The 17,864-nt window shown below is 42.0% G+C and overlaps 2 protein-coding genes across 3 annotated transcripts in view; both read right to left on the bottom strand.

Moving 5' to 3' along the window:
• zfpm1 (zinc finger protein, FOG family member 1) overlaps positions 1 to 14,029 on the bottom strand; it is a 101,220-nt gene extending 87,191 nt beyond the window's left edge. For both annotated transcript variants that reach the window (XM_071343161.1, XM_071343162.1), the window contains exon 1: positions 13,603 to 14,029. In XM_071343161.1, coding sequence (XP_071199262.1) covers positions 13,603 to 13,642 — 40 coding nt within the window. In that variant the 5' untranslated portion in view covers positions 13,643 to 14,029. The remainder of the gene's footprint in view (positions 1 to 13,602) is intronic.
• Positions 14,030 to 15,728: 1,699 nt separating this feature from the next.
• LOC139539268 (beta-1,3-galactosyltransferase 2-like) lies at positions 15,729 to 17,049 on the bottom strand. The gene is made up of 2 exons (XM_071342127.1): positions 17,006 to 17,049; positions 15,729 to 16,779 (listed from the first exon to the last, which is right to left on the bottom strand). Exons 1-2 carry the CDS (start codon positions 17,047 to 17,049, stop codon positions 15,729 to 15,731), a joined length of 1,095 nt encoding a protein of 364 aa, XP_071198228.1.
• Positions 17,050 to 17,864: the final 815 nt, after the last annotated feature.

Genomic DNA, 17,864 nt, shown 5'->3' with positions numbered 1-17,864 from the left:
TGTGGGACAGGTACAGGATGGCAACAACAACTCGGGCGAGTTACACCAGGAACGCACAATCCCTCCACCAGTGCTCAGACTGTCCACAATAGGCTGAGAGAGGCTGGACTGAGGGCTTGTAAGCCAGTTATAAGGCAGTTCCTCACCAGACATCACTGGCAACAACGTTACCTATGGGCACAAACCCACCGTCGCTGGACCAGACAGGACTGGCAAAAAGTGCTCTCGCGGTTTTGTCTCACCAGGGGTGATGGTCGGATTCGCGTTTATCGTTGAAGGAATGAGCGTTACACCGAGGTCTGTACTCTTGAGCGGGATCGATTTGGAGGTGGAGGGTCCGTCATGGTCTGGGGCAGTGTGTCACAGCATCATCGGACTGAGCTTGTTGTCATTGCAGGCAATCTCAACGCTGTGCGTTACAGGGAAGACATCCTCCTCCCTCATGTGGTACCCTTCCTGCAGGCTCATCCTGACATGACCCTCCAGCATGACAATGGCACCAGCCATACTGCTCGTTCTGTGCGTGATATCCTGCAAGACAGGAATGTCAGTGTTCTGCCATGGCCAGCGAAGAGCCCGGATCTCAATCCCATTGAGTACGTCTGGGACCTGTTGGATCGGAGGGTCAGGGCTAGGGCCATTCCCCCCAGAAATATCTGGGAACTTGCAGGTGCCTTGATGGAAGAGTGCGGTAACATCTCACAGCAAGAACTGGCAAATCTGGTGCAGTCCATGAGGAGGAGGTGCACTGTAGTACTTCATGCAGCTGGTGGCCACACCAGATACTGACTGTTACTTTATCATGTTAAGTTATCATGTTAAGTTTGCTGAAAATAAGCGCAGTTGACAGTGAGAGAAGGTTTCTTTTTGTTTATTTGTTTATTTGTGACACGTGACAGGCTGCAAGTGCCACCTCTCCCATCTCCTCATTGGCTTTTAGGAACATATACCCACGTGGGTGATTGAAAGATGAACTGAGTGAACCACACTCCAGTCCAGTTGGTGGGTCGCCAACCGCACCTTAAAGTTGGTTGCCAACCACCATATAAAGTCCAAAGAAGAAGAAGAAGACTGAAGGAGGAGAGATTACTAGAAACTAACTAGGCTGACCCTTTTATCTGTGGATTATTTGTCAGATTAGAGGACCTTGTGCATTTCAGGTAAAATAACAACCCAATGTTTATATCCCAGGACAAATTAGCTAGCAACAACAAGTTAGCTAGCTAAATTGCCATGAATGTTTCATGCGTTTCGACCTGTCCCCAAATATAGTTGGTTCAGAGTTTGTTTTGATATTTCAACCTGCGTGTCCTGATCAACATGCGCGCTATGGCGCACGAGGACGCGCGCGGTCTAGTCAGCATGTAAAGGTGCTTTTTAGTTGTTCTGTTTTTTTTATCCTCTTATTTTTGTTGTGTTTTTTTGTGAAGCACATTGCATTGCATTCCATATCTGAAATGTACTGTATAAATAAAGCTTGATTTGATTTCTCAAACTCGATCCTGCCAATGCATACTTGTCCCAACCAAGCAAAATCAAATCAAATTGTATTTGTTACATGCGCTGAATACAACAGGTGTAGACTTTACAGTGAAATGTTTACTTACAAGCCCAAACAATGCAGTTTTAAGAAAAAAAGTGTTGAAGTATTTACTAAAATAAACTGAAGTAAAAAATAACACATAATTAAGGAGCAACAATAAAATGACAGTAGCAAGGCTATATACAGGGGGTACCGGTCCAGAGTCAATGTGCGGGGGCACAGGTTAGTCGAGCACCCAAGCTAACTGGCTAAAGTTGGCTAGCTTTCTAGCTAGCTACTTCTAGACACAAATGAGAGAACACCTCACTCTAACCATTTTACTCACCGTAGCAGAGCTGGTTAGGCTGTTTACATGTTATCTAGAGCGTTATTGACTAGCTATTACTTTTTTTTGTCTATGTTTGCTGACATTAGTCATATTAAGCGGGTGTTGCGCAGTAAATTCATCCGTTATTCTGCGCTCTGGCACACTCAGACGAGAGTGCTCTGAAATCGGAGTAGATAGCATATCTCTTGCGTTCGCAAATTCACTCTGGCTAACTGGATAACAGTCGTTCAAGTTCTTGCTAGCTAACCAAATGACACCTGCATCTCTAACTGTGTATAGCCACAGAAAAACAATATGAGGGGAAAAAGTCACTCACCCACTCCTCCAATAGCATGACATGACATCCTCCTTATGCTCCGTGTTTTTTTTAGCTTGCTACATAGATAGATACACTTGTCTATTAGCCATGATATGAATGACTTGTGATCATTGCCCTTGCTAGTTTGATTGTATTGACATTCCCAGACTTAGTTGCATTTGTCCATTTACTTCCAAAATATTGAGTCATTGAAAGTGAAACACTGCATCCCGAATGAAGGCAGCAAACAATGTACCAGGCCAGCTGTGATTTACAACCTGATAGCAATATTTGTTGGACTACCAATCATTGAACTGCATCCATCTATTCTGCCAATAATGCCTTAGTGTACGTCATGGAGTATTGAGTCAAATATAATCTATTTTTAAAGCCTCTTATATAGTTGGTTTTGTAGCATAAATTGGGAATGTTATACTTTTGTCTGTTTGTTTCATATCTGCAAAAAAGTGAAAACGCTGTCCGTTCCACTTTAAGGTGTCTGCAATAGAATAAACGTGGCAAAAATGAATGTGGACATTAATATATGCATTTCTATAGCATTAAAATATGTTTTACAATGGTGGGGGAGTGCCAAGATGGAAGCACGGTGGCTTCACCTGACTGGCCACCCTCAGGTGGTAAGGGTACGCAACAACACATCTGACAAGCTGATCCTCAACACGGTGGCCCCTCAGGGGTGCATGCTTAGGCCCCTCCTGTACTGCCTTGTCACCCATGACTGCGTGGCCAAGCACGACTCCAACACCATCATTACGTTTTCTGACGACTCAACGGTGGTAGGCATGATCTTAGCCTGATCACCGACAACAATGAGACAGCCTATAGAGAGGAAGTCAGAGACATGGCAGTGTGGTGCCAGGACAACAACCTCTCCCTCAAAGTGATCAAGACAAAGAATATGATTGTGGACTACAGGAAAAGGAGGGCCGAGCATGCCCCCATTCACATCGGCGGGGCTGTAGTGGAGCAGGTCGAGAGCTTCAAGTTCCTTAGTTTTCACATCACCAACAAACTATCATGGTCGAAACACACAAAGAAAGTCGTGAAGAGGGCACGACAACACCTATTCCCGCTCAGGAGAGGAGGTCCTCAGATCCTCAAAAAGTTCTACAATGGGTACTTTCTAAAATAATTAAAAGCAATTGGTAACTATCTGGTAAGCTGGTGCCTAGTAGTTCAAAGTTTTAATAAAACCAAAATAAACAAACAAGTAATTGTCATGTACAATACTAAGTAAATACATGGTTGCTACTGTAAATTGGATATTGATGATGATTATTATGATTTATGTAGTCATAGTGTGATATTTTCCTTCTGTTCTTGTCAATGATTTATATATACACTAGATGACTGATAGGGGGCGCTGTGTTGAATCGAATCAAATATATTTGATTTGCCCCGCAAATGTCGATTTAAGGCAGCCCCCCACACCTCTCTGATTCAGAGGGGTTGGGTTAAATGCGGAAGACACATTTCAGTTGAACAACTGACTAGGTATCCCCCATTCCCTTTCCCATTGACATCACAAAATGTCCTAGTAAATACCAAAACAAACCAGTGGAAACAGTACCATGAGATATAATACACATTCCAAATCTGCTAGCTTATCAATAGTCTACAGAGGTTGAACTGGCTGCGAACAGACACTGTAGGTTAGTCCATGTCCTAAAAGGATGGCAATGATGTTAAGACATCTGATTGCCAACGGATGTCATTAAACCACCCGATTGCTCTTCCCTCTCTTCCTCTTCCCCATTTGTACTCTCTTGTCGTTCATTGATTGTCAAGAAGGAAACTTCTTAATTTACACACTATTTAAAGGAAAGGAGTTTCAGTTGTGGTCATACTGTCTGACTCAATCTGCCATGTTGTTCCCTAATCTCATCTGGGCACAATTATGTATTTCATTATGTGCACGTACAGTATCAATAAGATACTAAGAGAGGGAAGATATAAGATAGTTTGTCATGGCTGCCTATTGGAAGATAACAAAGGGAGTGGTGTGTAACATGATGTCTGGACTACATCATCTCTCTTCTCACAACAGAATGATTTCCCAATGAGAAGGGGTGACAAGAAGTGATGAGACACTGGACTTGAAGAAGCCTAGTAATGAGTGGGGTGTACAAAGACACCATCTAACCCATCATCACTATTTCTCATTTTTAAGTTTTTACTTATTTCTCTTATCTTTGCTCACTCAACCGTTCCCATTTCTTACTGTACATTAGAAACCTGAACACCGAAAAGTACATTTCTATGACGTGTTAGTCCTGTGTGGCTCAGCTGGTAGAGCATGGCACTTGCAACACTGTGTTCGATTCCCACGGGGGATTAGTACAAAAAAATATGAAAATGTATGCATTCACTACTGTAAGTCACTCTGGATAAGAGCGTCTGCTAAATATGTAAAATGTGTTATGTGCCATCTGTGGCCCCTACCACAAGTATCTAAATCCCTCTGCCTACACAACTGTCTTTGACTGACAGGTCCCTTTTCAGCCACAGAGCAAGAACACACATGGTTTACACAAGCATAATGAAAACCAGACAAAGATCATTCACAATGGCACTCCATTCCCTACATAGTGCAGTACTTTTGTAGTGCACTATATTAGGCATACACTATCAGAAAAAAACATGCTATCTAGAACATTAAAGGGTTCTTCAGCTGTCCCTATAAGAGAACCCTTTGAAATCGTTTTTTTTGTTCCAGGCATAACCTTTTTGGGAACCCAAAAGGGTTCTATATACAACCACAAAGGGTTCTACCTGGAACCAAAAAGGGTTCTCCTATTGGGACAGTAGGGTTGCACATTTTAAATTACCATTTAAATGTAGATGTTTTTTGCATTGGACATATTTACAATATCATACGGAGACAGAAACATAAACATTTTACCTTATCATAAGTAGACAATTGCAAATTATGAAATCCTTCCAATAGAAACAAACAAAACTATTTAGTTACGAATTGAACTTTAATTACATGAGTTGACTCTTAACATGGCATGATTTCACTGAACAACAAAAGAAAGGGAATATTGAATGATCCCCAATGATCTGTCGCATCTCCCAAAAACGTTTTCAACATACATCTGTAAAATTAAAGAAACTAAAGTCTAGAAACTAAAGCTTTGGTTGTCTTCCTCTCAGGCTTCCATGTCTTCTCCCTGGACCTCCTCAATGTCCACCTCTTGAACATCAGACTCTGAGGCCTCATCTTCACTCTCACTTTACAACCTTGTTGAGGATGGCTCGTTGTCAGGCTCAAAAAGCCTCAGATTTGCCCGGATGGCCACCAATTTTTCAACCCTTGTATTGGTCAACCTGTTGAGTGCTTTGGTGTGTGTGTTCCCAAACAAGGTCCAGTTGCGCTCTGAGGCGGCTGATGTTGGTGAGATTTGGAGGATGATGGAGGCAACAGGGGAAAGAGCCTCAGATCCATAAAGTCCCTTCCACCAGGTGGCTGGTGAGATATGTAGGCACGACTGCCATATTGCATCTCCATCCCAAAGCCCTTGCTTGGAAGTGTACTTCGCCAGACTGCCAAGAACCTTGCCCGTGGCGAGACATGGTAGTGATGACACCATAGGCCTTGTTGATCTCTGCACCAAACAAGATGCTCTTGCCAGCATACTTGGGGTCCAACATGTACACTGCAGCGTGTATGGGCTTCAGGCAGAAGTCTTCACACTTTTTGATGTATTTCAGAACTGCAGTTTCCTCTGCTTGGAGCAACAGTTAAGTGGGCAGGGCAGTACAGATTTCTTCACTTACATCTGCAAGCAGAGTCTGAACATCAGACAGGATGGCATTGTCTCCCTCAATCCGTGCAATGGCTACTGCTATAAGTTTCAGGAGTTTCAGGCTGCTTACCACTCTCTTCGAAAATACATCATCCAGGATGCTCCTCTTGATGGGGCTGTCCATATCGGCAGACTGTGATATGGCCATTTCTCTTAGAAACTCCTTCCCCTCCAGGAGACTGTCAAACATGAAGACAACACCACCCCAACATGTGTTGCTGGGCAGCTTCAATGTGGTGCTGTTATTCTTCTCACTTTGCTTGGTGAGGTAGATTTCTGCTACAACTTGATGAACCTTTACATAGCTAACCATTCCTTGGCTCTCTTGTAGAGTGTATCCATTGTTTTCAGTGCCATGATGTCCTTGAGGAGCAGATTCAATGCATGAGCAGCACAGCCAATGGGTGTGATGTGAGGGTAGGACTCCTCCACATTAGACCAAGCAGCCATCATGTTCACAGCATTGTCTGTCACCAGTGCAAACATCTTCTGTGGTCCAAGGTCATTGATGACTGCCTTCAGCTCATCTGCAATGTAGAGACCGGTGTGGCTGTTGTCCCTTGTGTCTGTGCTCTTGTAGAATACTGGTTGAGGGGTGGAGATGATGTAGTTAATTATTCCTTGCTCACGAACATTCAACTACCCATCAGAGATGATTGCAATACAGTCTGCTTTCTCTATGATTTGCTTGACCTTCACTTGAACTCTGTTGAACTCTGCATCCATCAAATCATCAAATTACTAAATAAAGCATGTCTGGTTGGAGGGGGGAAGCTGGTCCAAGAACATTCAGAAATCTCTTTCAATACACATTGCCTGTGAGCATCAGAGGTGAACCAGTTGCATACACAGCAACTGTGTACAGCTCAAGCAAGACATTCATCAGCATTTATCTGAATACGTTCCTCCATTGAGTCAAAAAAACTTCTGATTCCAGGAGGACCATGAGCTGTTGCTATCAATAAGGTGTCTGATTCATCATTTTCACCTCGAATAGAAGTAGAGGGACTTTTGTCAGAGGTTGCTTGTTGTGAGCGCTGAGGGAACTTTATGCACTTGGCCAGATGATTCTGCATCTTTGTTGCATTCTTCACAGTATTTGAAAATGTACACAGCTTTTCATTCTACATTAGCTGCAGTGAAATGTATCCACACATCAGATGGTGCCCGTGGCATTTTCCTGTAAAGATTAGATTTTCTTAAATAAAAAAACCCTAATACAATTCCATGTACAGATAAATAGATAAGCAGTTAGATTAAACAACTCCTTTGTAAGATAAATGTTTTAAAATTAAACATGTATAGAAACAGGTGAATTAACACTCAGTTAGCAGACTAAAGCAAGCTAAAACTCACATGGTAGCAAAAACTAACTAGCAAAAATTGTTAACAAGTTAGAAATGATTTAAACACACTTTGCTGTAGACTACTATTTACTAGTTAACAGAAAATCATGTATGTCATATAAAATATATTCAACCCACCCAGTATTGTAATCAAAACTTACCAGAAAGCATGTAGTCCTTGGCTCAGACAATGATGGAAGAATGCACTGTGCATGCAGAGGGTTGCAATTCCATTGAATTGGGGATAGTTTAACCAAAATATGCCACAAGACCTAGAATTGCCTTGTGTATCCCACAAAAAAAGGTTCACTGTTATAAGCTAACTTTGTTGATGAATTTAAGCAAAATTCCCCAAATTCCCGGGCTTAACTTCCTATGGAAAATTTCCTGGAAAATTCCAGAAATTTACCGGAAGGTTTCAGACCCTTTGCAACCCTAGGGGACAGCCCCAAAAACTTTTGGAACCCTTTTTTCTAAGAGTGCATGGTGCCATTTGGGATGTATCCTAACTGGCCAGAGTGTAGTGTATGAGAGCAGACAGTGGAGGGGCCACTGGTCTCGACCACCTCTGTTAAGGTGGCTCCCCGGGGCCAGTCTAACATCTCCTCTTTCTGGGCTTTTGTCCCTGACGCCCAGTAGTTCTTATCGCCACTTTTGCTCCTCATACACCCTGCCCATTGCTCACTGAAAAGATTTCACATGCTGCTCCTTAATGTAGCCCAATCAAGCACTGTGGGCAAAGCACATTTTCTAGGAGTGTGTGTGTGTGTGTGTGTCTGTGTGTCAGTTGACAGAGCATGGTGCTTGCAACGCCAAGTTCCCACGGGGGACCAGTACGGGAAAAAAGTATGAAAATGTATTCACTCACTAGTGTAAGTCGCTCTGGATAAGAGGTGGAGGTGCAGTCATAATTTCGTGTGACATAGATTTCATATTCTACAGGTCAAGAATACATGCTTCCATGTCCCATATCACAGTAACGGTTGTGGGCAGAGTCATTCCCATGGTGCTCCGCTCCCCCCGCCTGCCTGCCAGCTGTAAAACCAGGTCAATCTGGATTGTTTACCAAGGCATTTTTACACCCCGGAACAGTACAGAGCGCTGAACACAGTAGGAGCAAATGGCCTCTCTTATCGGCAGCGCTGGGGGGGGGGCTTGTCATAACAGCATCACACACTGTCCCCCGGCCAGCGGCCTGCCTGCCGACTGCCTGACCACGGCCACGTGGCCTATGGCTATCCAGGACACACATCGATACACCAGCTCTATACAAACCTCTACATCAAGACCCCAATGTAAACATACTAGAACAACACCCACAACCTCTGCCCATCAATCAAATAATACCGTCTATAAATATCCATCATCAACTGCACAGTGGACACAGAACTAAAGAATCATTGGTCCCATTGTGCATTGTGTCCCTATTAATACCTATATATTTATATGGTTGCTACATAGGCAGGTTCAGTGTAATTACAGTGTAGGTGCACATTGTTACATAGTCCCTACATCACAAAGCAGCACCAGCAGTATTTAGAATGGAAGGTGGGACACGGCTGTTATGTACTTGAGGAAAGGGCTCTTTGCTTTACGTTACTGGGGTAAAAGTCCACCTACACTACAGGACCGTATGTGCAAACCCCACACCAAAGACAAAACACAGCAGGGCATTTCCATGTAAAAGAACCCATGAGCACCAACGTGAAGTTCATAGGACCATATCAAATTGGGTGTCAAATGAAAGCTAAGAGTCTATGTTTTGTGGAAATGAAGGAAACCATTTTCCATCTTAAAAACTGGGCATAAGTAAAGGCTTTGATTTCTTGATAGGCAGATGGAAAACTTTGAAATCAAGGGTTTTTGTTTGGCATATATTTTTTTAAGTGAAAAAACGGAGTCAAAGCATAATTATGTTACCGTGGAATTGCCCAGTATCAATTACTGCAAAAGTAAATAGTTTGACAAATATTAGGCTACTGTAAGTAGGTGGCAAGTATTCCCAAAGTCCTTGCTTAAGAGGTCAGAGGTGAAACCATTTACAACTGCTCCAGGGGGCCATGGAGCAGAGCATCATAATTCACACTACACAGTCCCCAGAGTAAATAGCAGGAAGGTGTAATAACTCATCCACACACCAAACAGGCAGTGTTTCCTCTGTAACCCTGCCAACTTCCCCCCACAGGCAGCCCACTCACCCACTAACACTGTTCAACATCATCAGATCTATAGGCTATAACCTAACGACAAAAGAAACCGATACACACAGGAATCCACCAACAAAAAGAGGAAATCCCCCAAAATATTATCTAATATTGAACTGTATTGTACTGCACAGTACTCCACTGTGCTCTGCTATATATCCATAATTATGCATCTCTGTGTAGTACAGATCAGGGAGCCATGATGTCATTCTGGAGATTGGGCCCCAGAGCTTATCAAAAGTTCACATCGAGCTAAAAGTAGAACAAAGAAGGTAAAACACACAAGAGAAAGCCACCAAGGCGCTGTGTGTGTATATATGGGTGTATGGGTTTATGAGTGTGTGTCTGTCTGAGACTCTGTGTGCATGAGCCATGTATTTTAATTTTGGGGTATTATTACTGGCTTGGGAAGATTGGATTCATCTTTCAATTGTAAAAAAAAAAAAAAGAAAAACAGTCATATGGCCTATAGAGGTAAATGTAGTCATTAAATGTTCTCAAACTGAACAGACTATTTAAAAGCATCCCAATTCCGGCGTAATCCGTCATCATCTAATATCTCGTAGTAAAATCAACAACTTTTAGCGTTATGCTGATGTTGGATTTTTTCCCTTTTAGCGGCATAAATGTGCTCTTCATTTTTTCCAAAAAAGCACTCAAGATAATCATCAACGAACACAACATTTCAATGATATCTTACATGGAATCTACACTGAGTAATACGTGGTATTAGTTTTAATTAAATTAATCAACTACAATGCTTGTTAGGGAAAAAACCAGGGGGCGGGGAAAAGGGTGAAGTTGAAGAAGAGAGAGAGGGAGAGAAATGCATTCACACCTATCATCTAATTATACAACATTAATCACATTAACGGTGGAACTGATTGCCAGGGTCCAGGCCTTGCTGCTCCTCCGTGTGGCTTTGTTATTGCAGTGGAGTCTTAGCCTGCCTGCTCTGTGCTGATAACAACTCTAATCGCACTTGGCAATCTCTATCTGCACTGGAGATCGGGCCCCAGGGCTTATCAAAAGTTCACATCGAGCTAAAAGCAGAACAAAGAAGGAAAAACACACAAGAGAAAGCCACTAAGGCGCCGTGTGTGTATATATGGGCGTATGGGTTTACGAGTGTGTGTAAGAGACTGTGTGTGTGTGTGATCTATGTATTATTATAATGTTTTACTGGCCTGGGAAGATTGGATTCATCTTTCAATTGTACAAAAAAATGTAATATAACCTATAGAGGTAAAAGTGTATGTAAGACATCCATTCAAAATAGAACAGGGTTACATCCAAACTGTTTCATTTGTTTTATATAAATCTCAATTTAAAAAAAACCTAGATGCACAAATACACTTTCAGAGCAACTGCCATTGTCTAAAGAGATGAGGTCAATGTTAATTCAGAGATTGCTGAACCTACAGACGTGACTTCGTGGTTTCTATAGGCGGCCATGCTATATTCATGCTGACCTCTGAGCTTTATCAGTGATGTCATGAGGGCAGAGCTGCAGAGAAAGCTGCTGTATCTGTGGATCTGCCTGAGCTTATCTATCAGTGATCAGCAGGCGGCCTTATCAGCCCTGCACATCTCAGAGAGGGCGAGCTGCCTGCTTTCAAACCTAGAACCATTTCTTTATTCCTGGATTTTTTCCACTATGCCTTATCAGGCCTGCTATCCCTATTTCTGGCCTTATCTGCTTCTCCCGTTTTTTTTTGTTTTTTATCAAAAGATACACCCAGCTAGTCCCAAACAACAACACAAACACGACAAAGATGAGAATGCAGCAGCCAAATGTAATTATAATGCAAGCTCAATCCAAATCGCCTCCATCTGTCTCACACTATCGGGGGAGCGATCACCGCCCTGCTTATCCTGTCTCCATCTCAACTGCCAAAATATAAGCCCTGAGATCCGGACCCAGTGCCCCATTCATATCTTTCCATCAAGGAGGAATGGATAATCAGTTTGAGAGATCTTCACCATCGGGAGAATGACGCACAAAAGACGTAGACAAATATCTACCCTGAGTTGAGGCTTCCATAATGCTGGACACATCTGTTGTTGGTCCAGCATTCCAAATGCCACCACCGCCCAGTAAGTGTGCTATAACCACAACACAGTAATGAATTAAAATATGGACTAGTACAGAGAAACAAGCTTGTGATGCTTATGGAACAATATGGTGGATGTAATCAAACCCCAAGCCCTTATCACTACTCCTCCTACATTAAAATGTCTGCCAAGGCACAAGAGAATCATGGGACTTCTGTGTCACATCAAGAAGCAAGGAAGCATGATGGTGTAAGCACTGATAAAGACAAAGGCCATGACACCCCTGATATGCTTACAGCTTGAATTTATCCTCTCCAGTGTCTGGACTATATCCACAGTCCATGTGAGACTGATGGGTGATCAATTGGAAGACCACTATGGAAAAATAATAAGTAAAGGAAATAACTTTTTTATATTATTATTATTTACATTACTGCTAGCCAACAGAACAATCATCCTCTTCATTAATAACATAACATGTGAAGAGGATTTTTCTTTTTCATAATAACACTAGCCTACAAAAATGCTTCAATACTTAGTCAAATACTTGTTTAAACCTATATCTCTCATGTAGCCTTTTCAAGTGGCTGCTTTGAAGATGGCATGTTGCAGAGATTCCATTTGGGTAGTTGGAGAGTCCGTTTGGGTAGATAGCATGACCGCCCAATGGTGTGCCTTTTACTAGAAGCATCGTTATGGGCACTTTATGCACAATGCTTAATGTATGCTAATATGACCTTATCATGTGATTTCTCTTTCGTTTTAAGAGTTACTTTCTGCTTTATTTTTGAGCAACCCTTTCAAACTCAACCTCCAAGATATTGCTACTGTGCTTATCGGACCAAGGCATCTCTTCTGCATGAAGAACTGAAAGAGCGCCTGGCACCAGAGCAAAACGACTTCTCCGCAGTAGGCAGCCAGGGAGTGAGTGTGTGTTTGAGAGAGACCTTTTAAATGGACGCCTATGCATTAAAGAGTTAAAAGGATAGATGAAAAAAGATCCAATTGTAACCCACTATCAGAATGCGAGATCAGCAAGCGCGCTATCTGACGCCCCATCTCTGGAAAGAGAACTGAAAAGCCGGGGGAAATGCAACGCCAGCCTCAGTGCAGCTTCAGACAGAAAACAAATAAAAAAAGATCCAATTTTAATCTTTATCTCGGTTGCGATCGGATCGCAGTTTATCTGCGTTCACATCGCCTTTTTCAGAGAACAGTGACGTTTCCACAACATAATTAAACAGGAAACCACTGTTACAGTTCAGTTGCCAATGGACAAAACGTTTTTAAAAGAGCAAGCAAATGCAACGTTTTATTAAGCCTAGGGGACTATATTGCAACTAAATAAAGTTGGAGAGAGACTGCAAGTTAGGCTAAATGGCCCTAACTAAGTAACCCAATGTTAAAACCCACTGTGATAAACTGCATAAACCATTAATTTTTTATTTTTGCCTAACCTACATATAAAAGAATTATAGCTTTCACATGATGTTCACATTGTTACTTCAAAACAATATTTGATTGCACGCTCACTGTGGAGAGTGGAGCAGGATAGCGCCGAAAACATTGCTTACACTGAGATGTGCTTTACATCACATTTAAAATGATAGATTATTTTGAATACATGTGCTCTAGTAGGCCTACTAAGCATTTATAACAGTAGCATTTTAAAAAGTAGCATTTATACATGTGCTCGATATTAGGCTAGTTGACTAGCCTATTTTTTAAATGTATTTGAGTCAGTATGCTATAATTGAAACTGTTGGCTTCCCTATATCAAATGTAGGCTAAAAAGAATGCACATTTCCACAAAATTATTATAAACATAGTCACATAGCCTAATCGCATTTTTATATTAGTTTGGTAGGTCATTTATAGAAATATTATTTTGGTCACTGCTAAATGTCACAAACCTAGTCCACCTGTCAAAGTATATACAGTATGTTCGCAATGAACCACCTTTAATAAAGATCAATGTGAACTTATTATTTTCCTTACGTTTGATCTGCCGGGGTTTGCTCTGCTTTCTTCGGGACATATCTTTCTCCTGCTCTTGGTCCGCTGAAGGTAAGTGATCTTCCTAGGAAGAACTAGCACTGAAACACTGATCGATCTCCAGCCGGAGATATCCGCATGACCTGCACTTTGATATTCTTTGACGCACGAGGGCTACCTGTGGCCAAGTAAGCTTTAGTTACTTTTCAATGTCTTCCCAGATGTGCGGTCTTCTCTTTTCCCTTCCTCCTCTTCCTTGTGAGGTCTTAACTGTCACCTACGGGATGCCAGTGACTGCAGTTGTATCGCTATAACTATTCTATAAAATGTTGCCGCTATGTCAATGTAGCCTATTACTGTTTTCGTTTTCCCTTTGTTTTTCCCTAGTCCGCCCAACACTCGAGTACTGGCAGGCACTTTTCAATGGAGCGCGAGCGTTACATTAAACATTACAGCTGATATGCAGAGCCGACACGCCCCTCTAACGCCCCCTGCGTCTGACGTAGGGCTAACGTATCCGTTATGGGCGGGTTTTTTTCTGTGAATTGTAGGCCCCAAAATTCTTGAATCTAGCTACTTTAATTTTATTAATTGATAATTTTCCTGTAATTCTTAGTGGAAATAAAAACAGTTTTACCTGAAAGACCTAGAACATTGTTCAAGCTTCCTGCCATCGAGGACCTCTATTCCAGGTGGTGTCAGAGGACGGCCCTAAAAATGGTCAAAGACTCCAGCCACCCTAGTCATAGACTGTTCTCTCTGCTACCGCACGGCAGGCGGTACCGGAGCGCCAAGTCTAGGTTCAAAAGACTTCTTAACAGCTTCTACCCCCAAGCCATAAGACTCCTGAACAGCTCATGAAATGGCTACCCAGACTATTTGCATTGACCCCCCCCAACTCTTTTACGCTGCTGCTACTCTCTGTTTATTTTCTATGCATAGTCACTTTAACTCTACTTACATGTACATATGACCTCAATTACCTCTACTAACCAGTGCCCCGTACCCCCTGTATATAGCCTCGCTATTGTTATTTTACTGCTGCTCTCTTATTTTTTACTTATCTATTCTTTACTTAACACTTATTTTTCTTAAAACTGCATTGTTGGTTAATTAAGGGCTTGTAAGTAAGCATTTCACTGTAAGGTCTGTTCTATTCAGCGCATGTGACAAATACAATTTGATTTGATTAGAATTATGTTGTCATTAGAAAATATAGCTTCAAATAATGTATGTTGCTCTATCCTGGTATATCATTAATTAAGAACATATGGATCCGACTGTATATATCAAGTAGCCTACTATTTGTATAGGAAAGTGTCATGGGGTGCATTTGCTCCATTGTTTACATTTTTGTTTTTACAAACAGTACAGGAATTTGTAACAACATCAATCTGAAGTAGGCATCAACTGAGTGTACAAATCACAAGCAACCTAAACAATAGCACACAAGACAAACGTTTAAGTCAAATTCACTGCTGCCATCTAGTGACAGTGAAAATCTTGTGCAGTAGAAAAAGGCTGGTGTGTAACAGCACAGTAGCTGTTATGTTGTGTCCACATATGAGTTTGTCTTGATGATGTACAGAAATTGAGACTATACTGTCACATGGGATAATGTGATACACACTGATCATGCTCATCTTTGAAGATCTTAGACATAATTTGATACTTACTTCATAGATACGCACAAGATCCCATGTTGCCATTTGAATTTAAGACAGTCATGGGAAATTATACTTGCAAGACCGATCAGTAACACTACACATTACGTAGCTCTACTTGTGTAGTAATGCTATTATTGTAACAACATTATCTGGTCATATCATGTGGTAATAACATGTTATAAGCTGTTTGAGAGTGAGTGAATTTTACTATGATACCATGATGCCTGTGTGTGTGCGTGTGCGCGTGTGCGCGTGTGTGTGTGTGTGTGTGTGTGTGTGCCTACCTATTTGTTTAATAATACTTGTATGCATGTGCTTACATAGTGTGTTTAATACTTATAAGGATTCAAAGCTTTAAGAGGTATTCATTGTCCTTAGCAGGGTAAGGATTCAAAGCTTTAAGAGGTATTCATTGTCCTTAGCAGGGTAAGGATTCAAAGCTTTAAGAGGTATTCATTGTCCTTAGCAGGGGGTGCCAGGTCTTTGTAAGTCCTCCCAGACTCGCAGCAGGTCACTCACACGGTCCATTTCGGTAGTGATGACAGTAGAGTAGTAACAGCGATTATGAGTGTAGGGCATGGAAAGCTTGAAGAGGGAAGAGTTAGGTGGGTAACTGGCTGCAATCCCTAAATGGCTCAGACACATACCCAGGTAGGCATCCTCTAAAAATATGGCACGGACTTGTTTGGATGCTTCCACTATCTTCTCAGGAAGATCTATGGAAAATACATAACCATTTCCCAAAAGGTAGGGAGGGAATTTGGTACTGGGGTAAACCTTATTGGGAATGTACCACTTTGAGGTACGGTCTCTCACCACTTGTGTGTTTTGGCTGAACTTCCCAGTGATGTAGTTGTGCTTTGGTGTAGTTGGGTCTATCAGCATGTTGACCAGGTTGTGCACATTGAGGAACATGTCAGAGTCAATCTTCATGGCGAAGGAGGCGCCGGGGCAGCGAGAGGCCAGCCACTCCAGCATCACCATGGTCTTGATGGTCAGGTTGAAGTAGCTGTCCTGGAAGTCACTCTGCAGCATGTCATGGTACAGCTGGTTCTCAAGCAGCACCTCCTCCTGCATCCTCTCTGACTCCGCTCCACTGGGCAGGCCCAACAGGAAGAACAGACGCACAGCCCGTCCCAGAACCAGGCTCTCCTTACCCCAAGTCTTCCGGATATCCTCCCGGGCTACCAGATTACCAGGAGCTACTGGCACCATCAGAAGCAGGAAGGGGCTGCGTTCCTGGCACTCATGAGGCTCATCCAGAACAAACTGATATTTGTGTGGGTATGCTACATTGTATGGTGAAAAAAACTCCCCCTCATTTCCATTGGTATAAGAGAGAGGAGTTAGATCCTGGCCTCCTAGCAGCCAGAGTGGGGTCTGGCTTATATGAAGAGTGAAGAGGGTGGTTACGTAGAATATCACCAGGATCCCCACAGCCAGGAGAAGCACAAAACACCTCCGATGGGGAAACCTCATGCATTGACATGTTCCACTGTCTTCTGTTTTTTTACTGAAAGTAATGGCGAGATTTTAAAAGAGAGGAACAGGTCAAGGTGCTAAATAATTTTACTTTTATTGTTTAATTTATTTGAACAACATGATTTAAAAATAATAATATTAACAGAAGACAATGTTCAATATATCACTAAGTCCACTATAAATACATTACTTGTAAGACAATCTTGTGAAGATTTTTAAGAACACAAAGCTAATGATATAAGTCAGAATGCATTTACCTGTTACCACCTGTTCCACTGACATTCAAGTTTTGAACTTCCATGGATAACAGCTTTCTTTGACCTGGTCAGCCAGACACTGCCTGCCCTTCAAACTTGTTGTGATTTATACTGGTCATACAGTATGTTGCAGCAGTCTCTGACAAAATCCTAATCCAGACAGCATTACGTGTGATGTTATATATATAGTGGCACGGCAGCATGCATGAAGTGGCCCTGGGTATAGTTAAGAGCCTTATACTTAAATCATGGTGCCAATAAACTATACAACTAAAAATAGCACTATCTGGTCTAGTAACATTTCCAACAGAGAACACTAGAAAAAGACAAGTCAGAAAGTCATTCAGGATTAGTACACTAAACCCAAAGGATATTGAGCATTGCTATGAACACCAGCTGGTCAAAAAACTGGCATAAGGTTACAAGGACAAAGCTGGCTTATACTGCAAATCTGCAGTGAGATACAGGGCAGTGCTTCACTAAAGGACAAAACCTAAGTAAAGAGGTTTATTATTGTCGAAAGAGTCAAAGATAATTAAATGCAATCTACTGTAATGTAACTTATTTGTCCCTTCATGTATCACCGGACATTATCACCTTGAAATACAGTTGCCAACTCTGACCAAGCTCATTTCAGGAAATATATTTTGTTATTTGTTTTTACATCCCTTCTTTTAAAGCCCTTTTAAAGCCTTTGACAACTTAGGTATCCCTGAATAGCCTTACTAAGCGTGTTGTTCAAAGACCGATGTTTTGTAAGTTGGGCTGTAGGCTGTTAGGGCGGGGTCTGGTGAAACAGAAGTTAAATCAATGTGTGTGTGTGTGTGTGTGCGTGCGTGTGCGTGTGCGTGTGTGTGTA

This window comes from Salvelinus alpinus, chromosome 15 (assembly GCF_045679555.1).
Source record: "Salvelinus alpinus chromosome 15, SLU_Salpinus.1, whole genome shotgun sequence".
NCBI lineage: Eukaryota > Metazoa > Chordata > Actinopteri > Salmoniformes > Salmonidae > Salvelinus > Salvelinus alpinus.
Note: the sequence above shows the minus strand (reverse complement) of the source record. Positions and strands in the feature narration are given on the sequence as shown.

Bases quoted from the DNA above. Each gene is read 5' to 3' on its own strand.
- LOC139539268 (XM_071342127.1), bottom strand. From the start codon at position 17,049: ATGGAAGTTCAAAACTTGAATGTCAGTGGAACAGGTGGTAACAG. The intron at 16,780-17,005 runs GTAAATGCATTC...CATTACTTTCAG, and splicing joins AGTGGAACAGGTGGTAACAG to TAAAAAAACAGAAGACAGTG.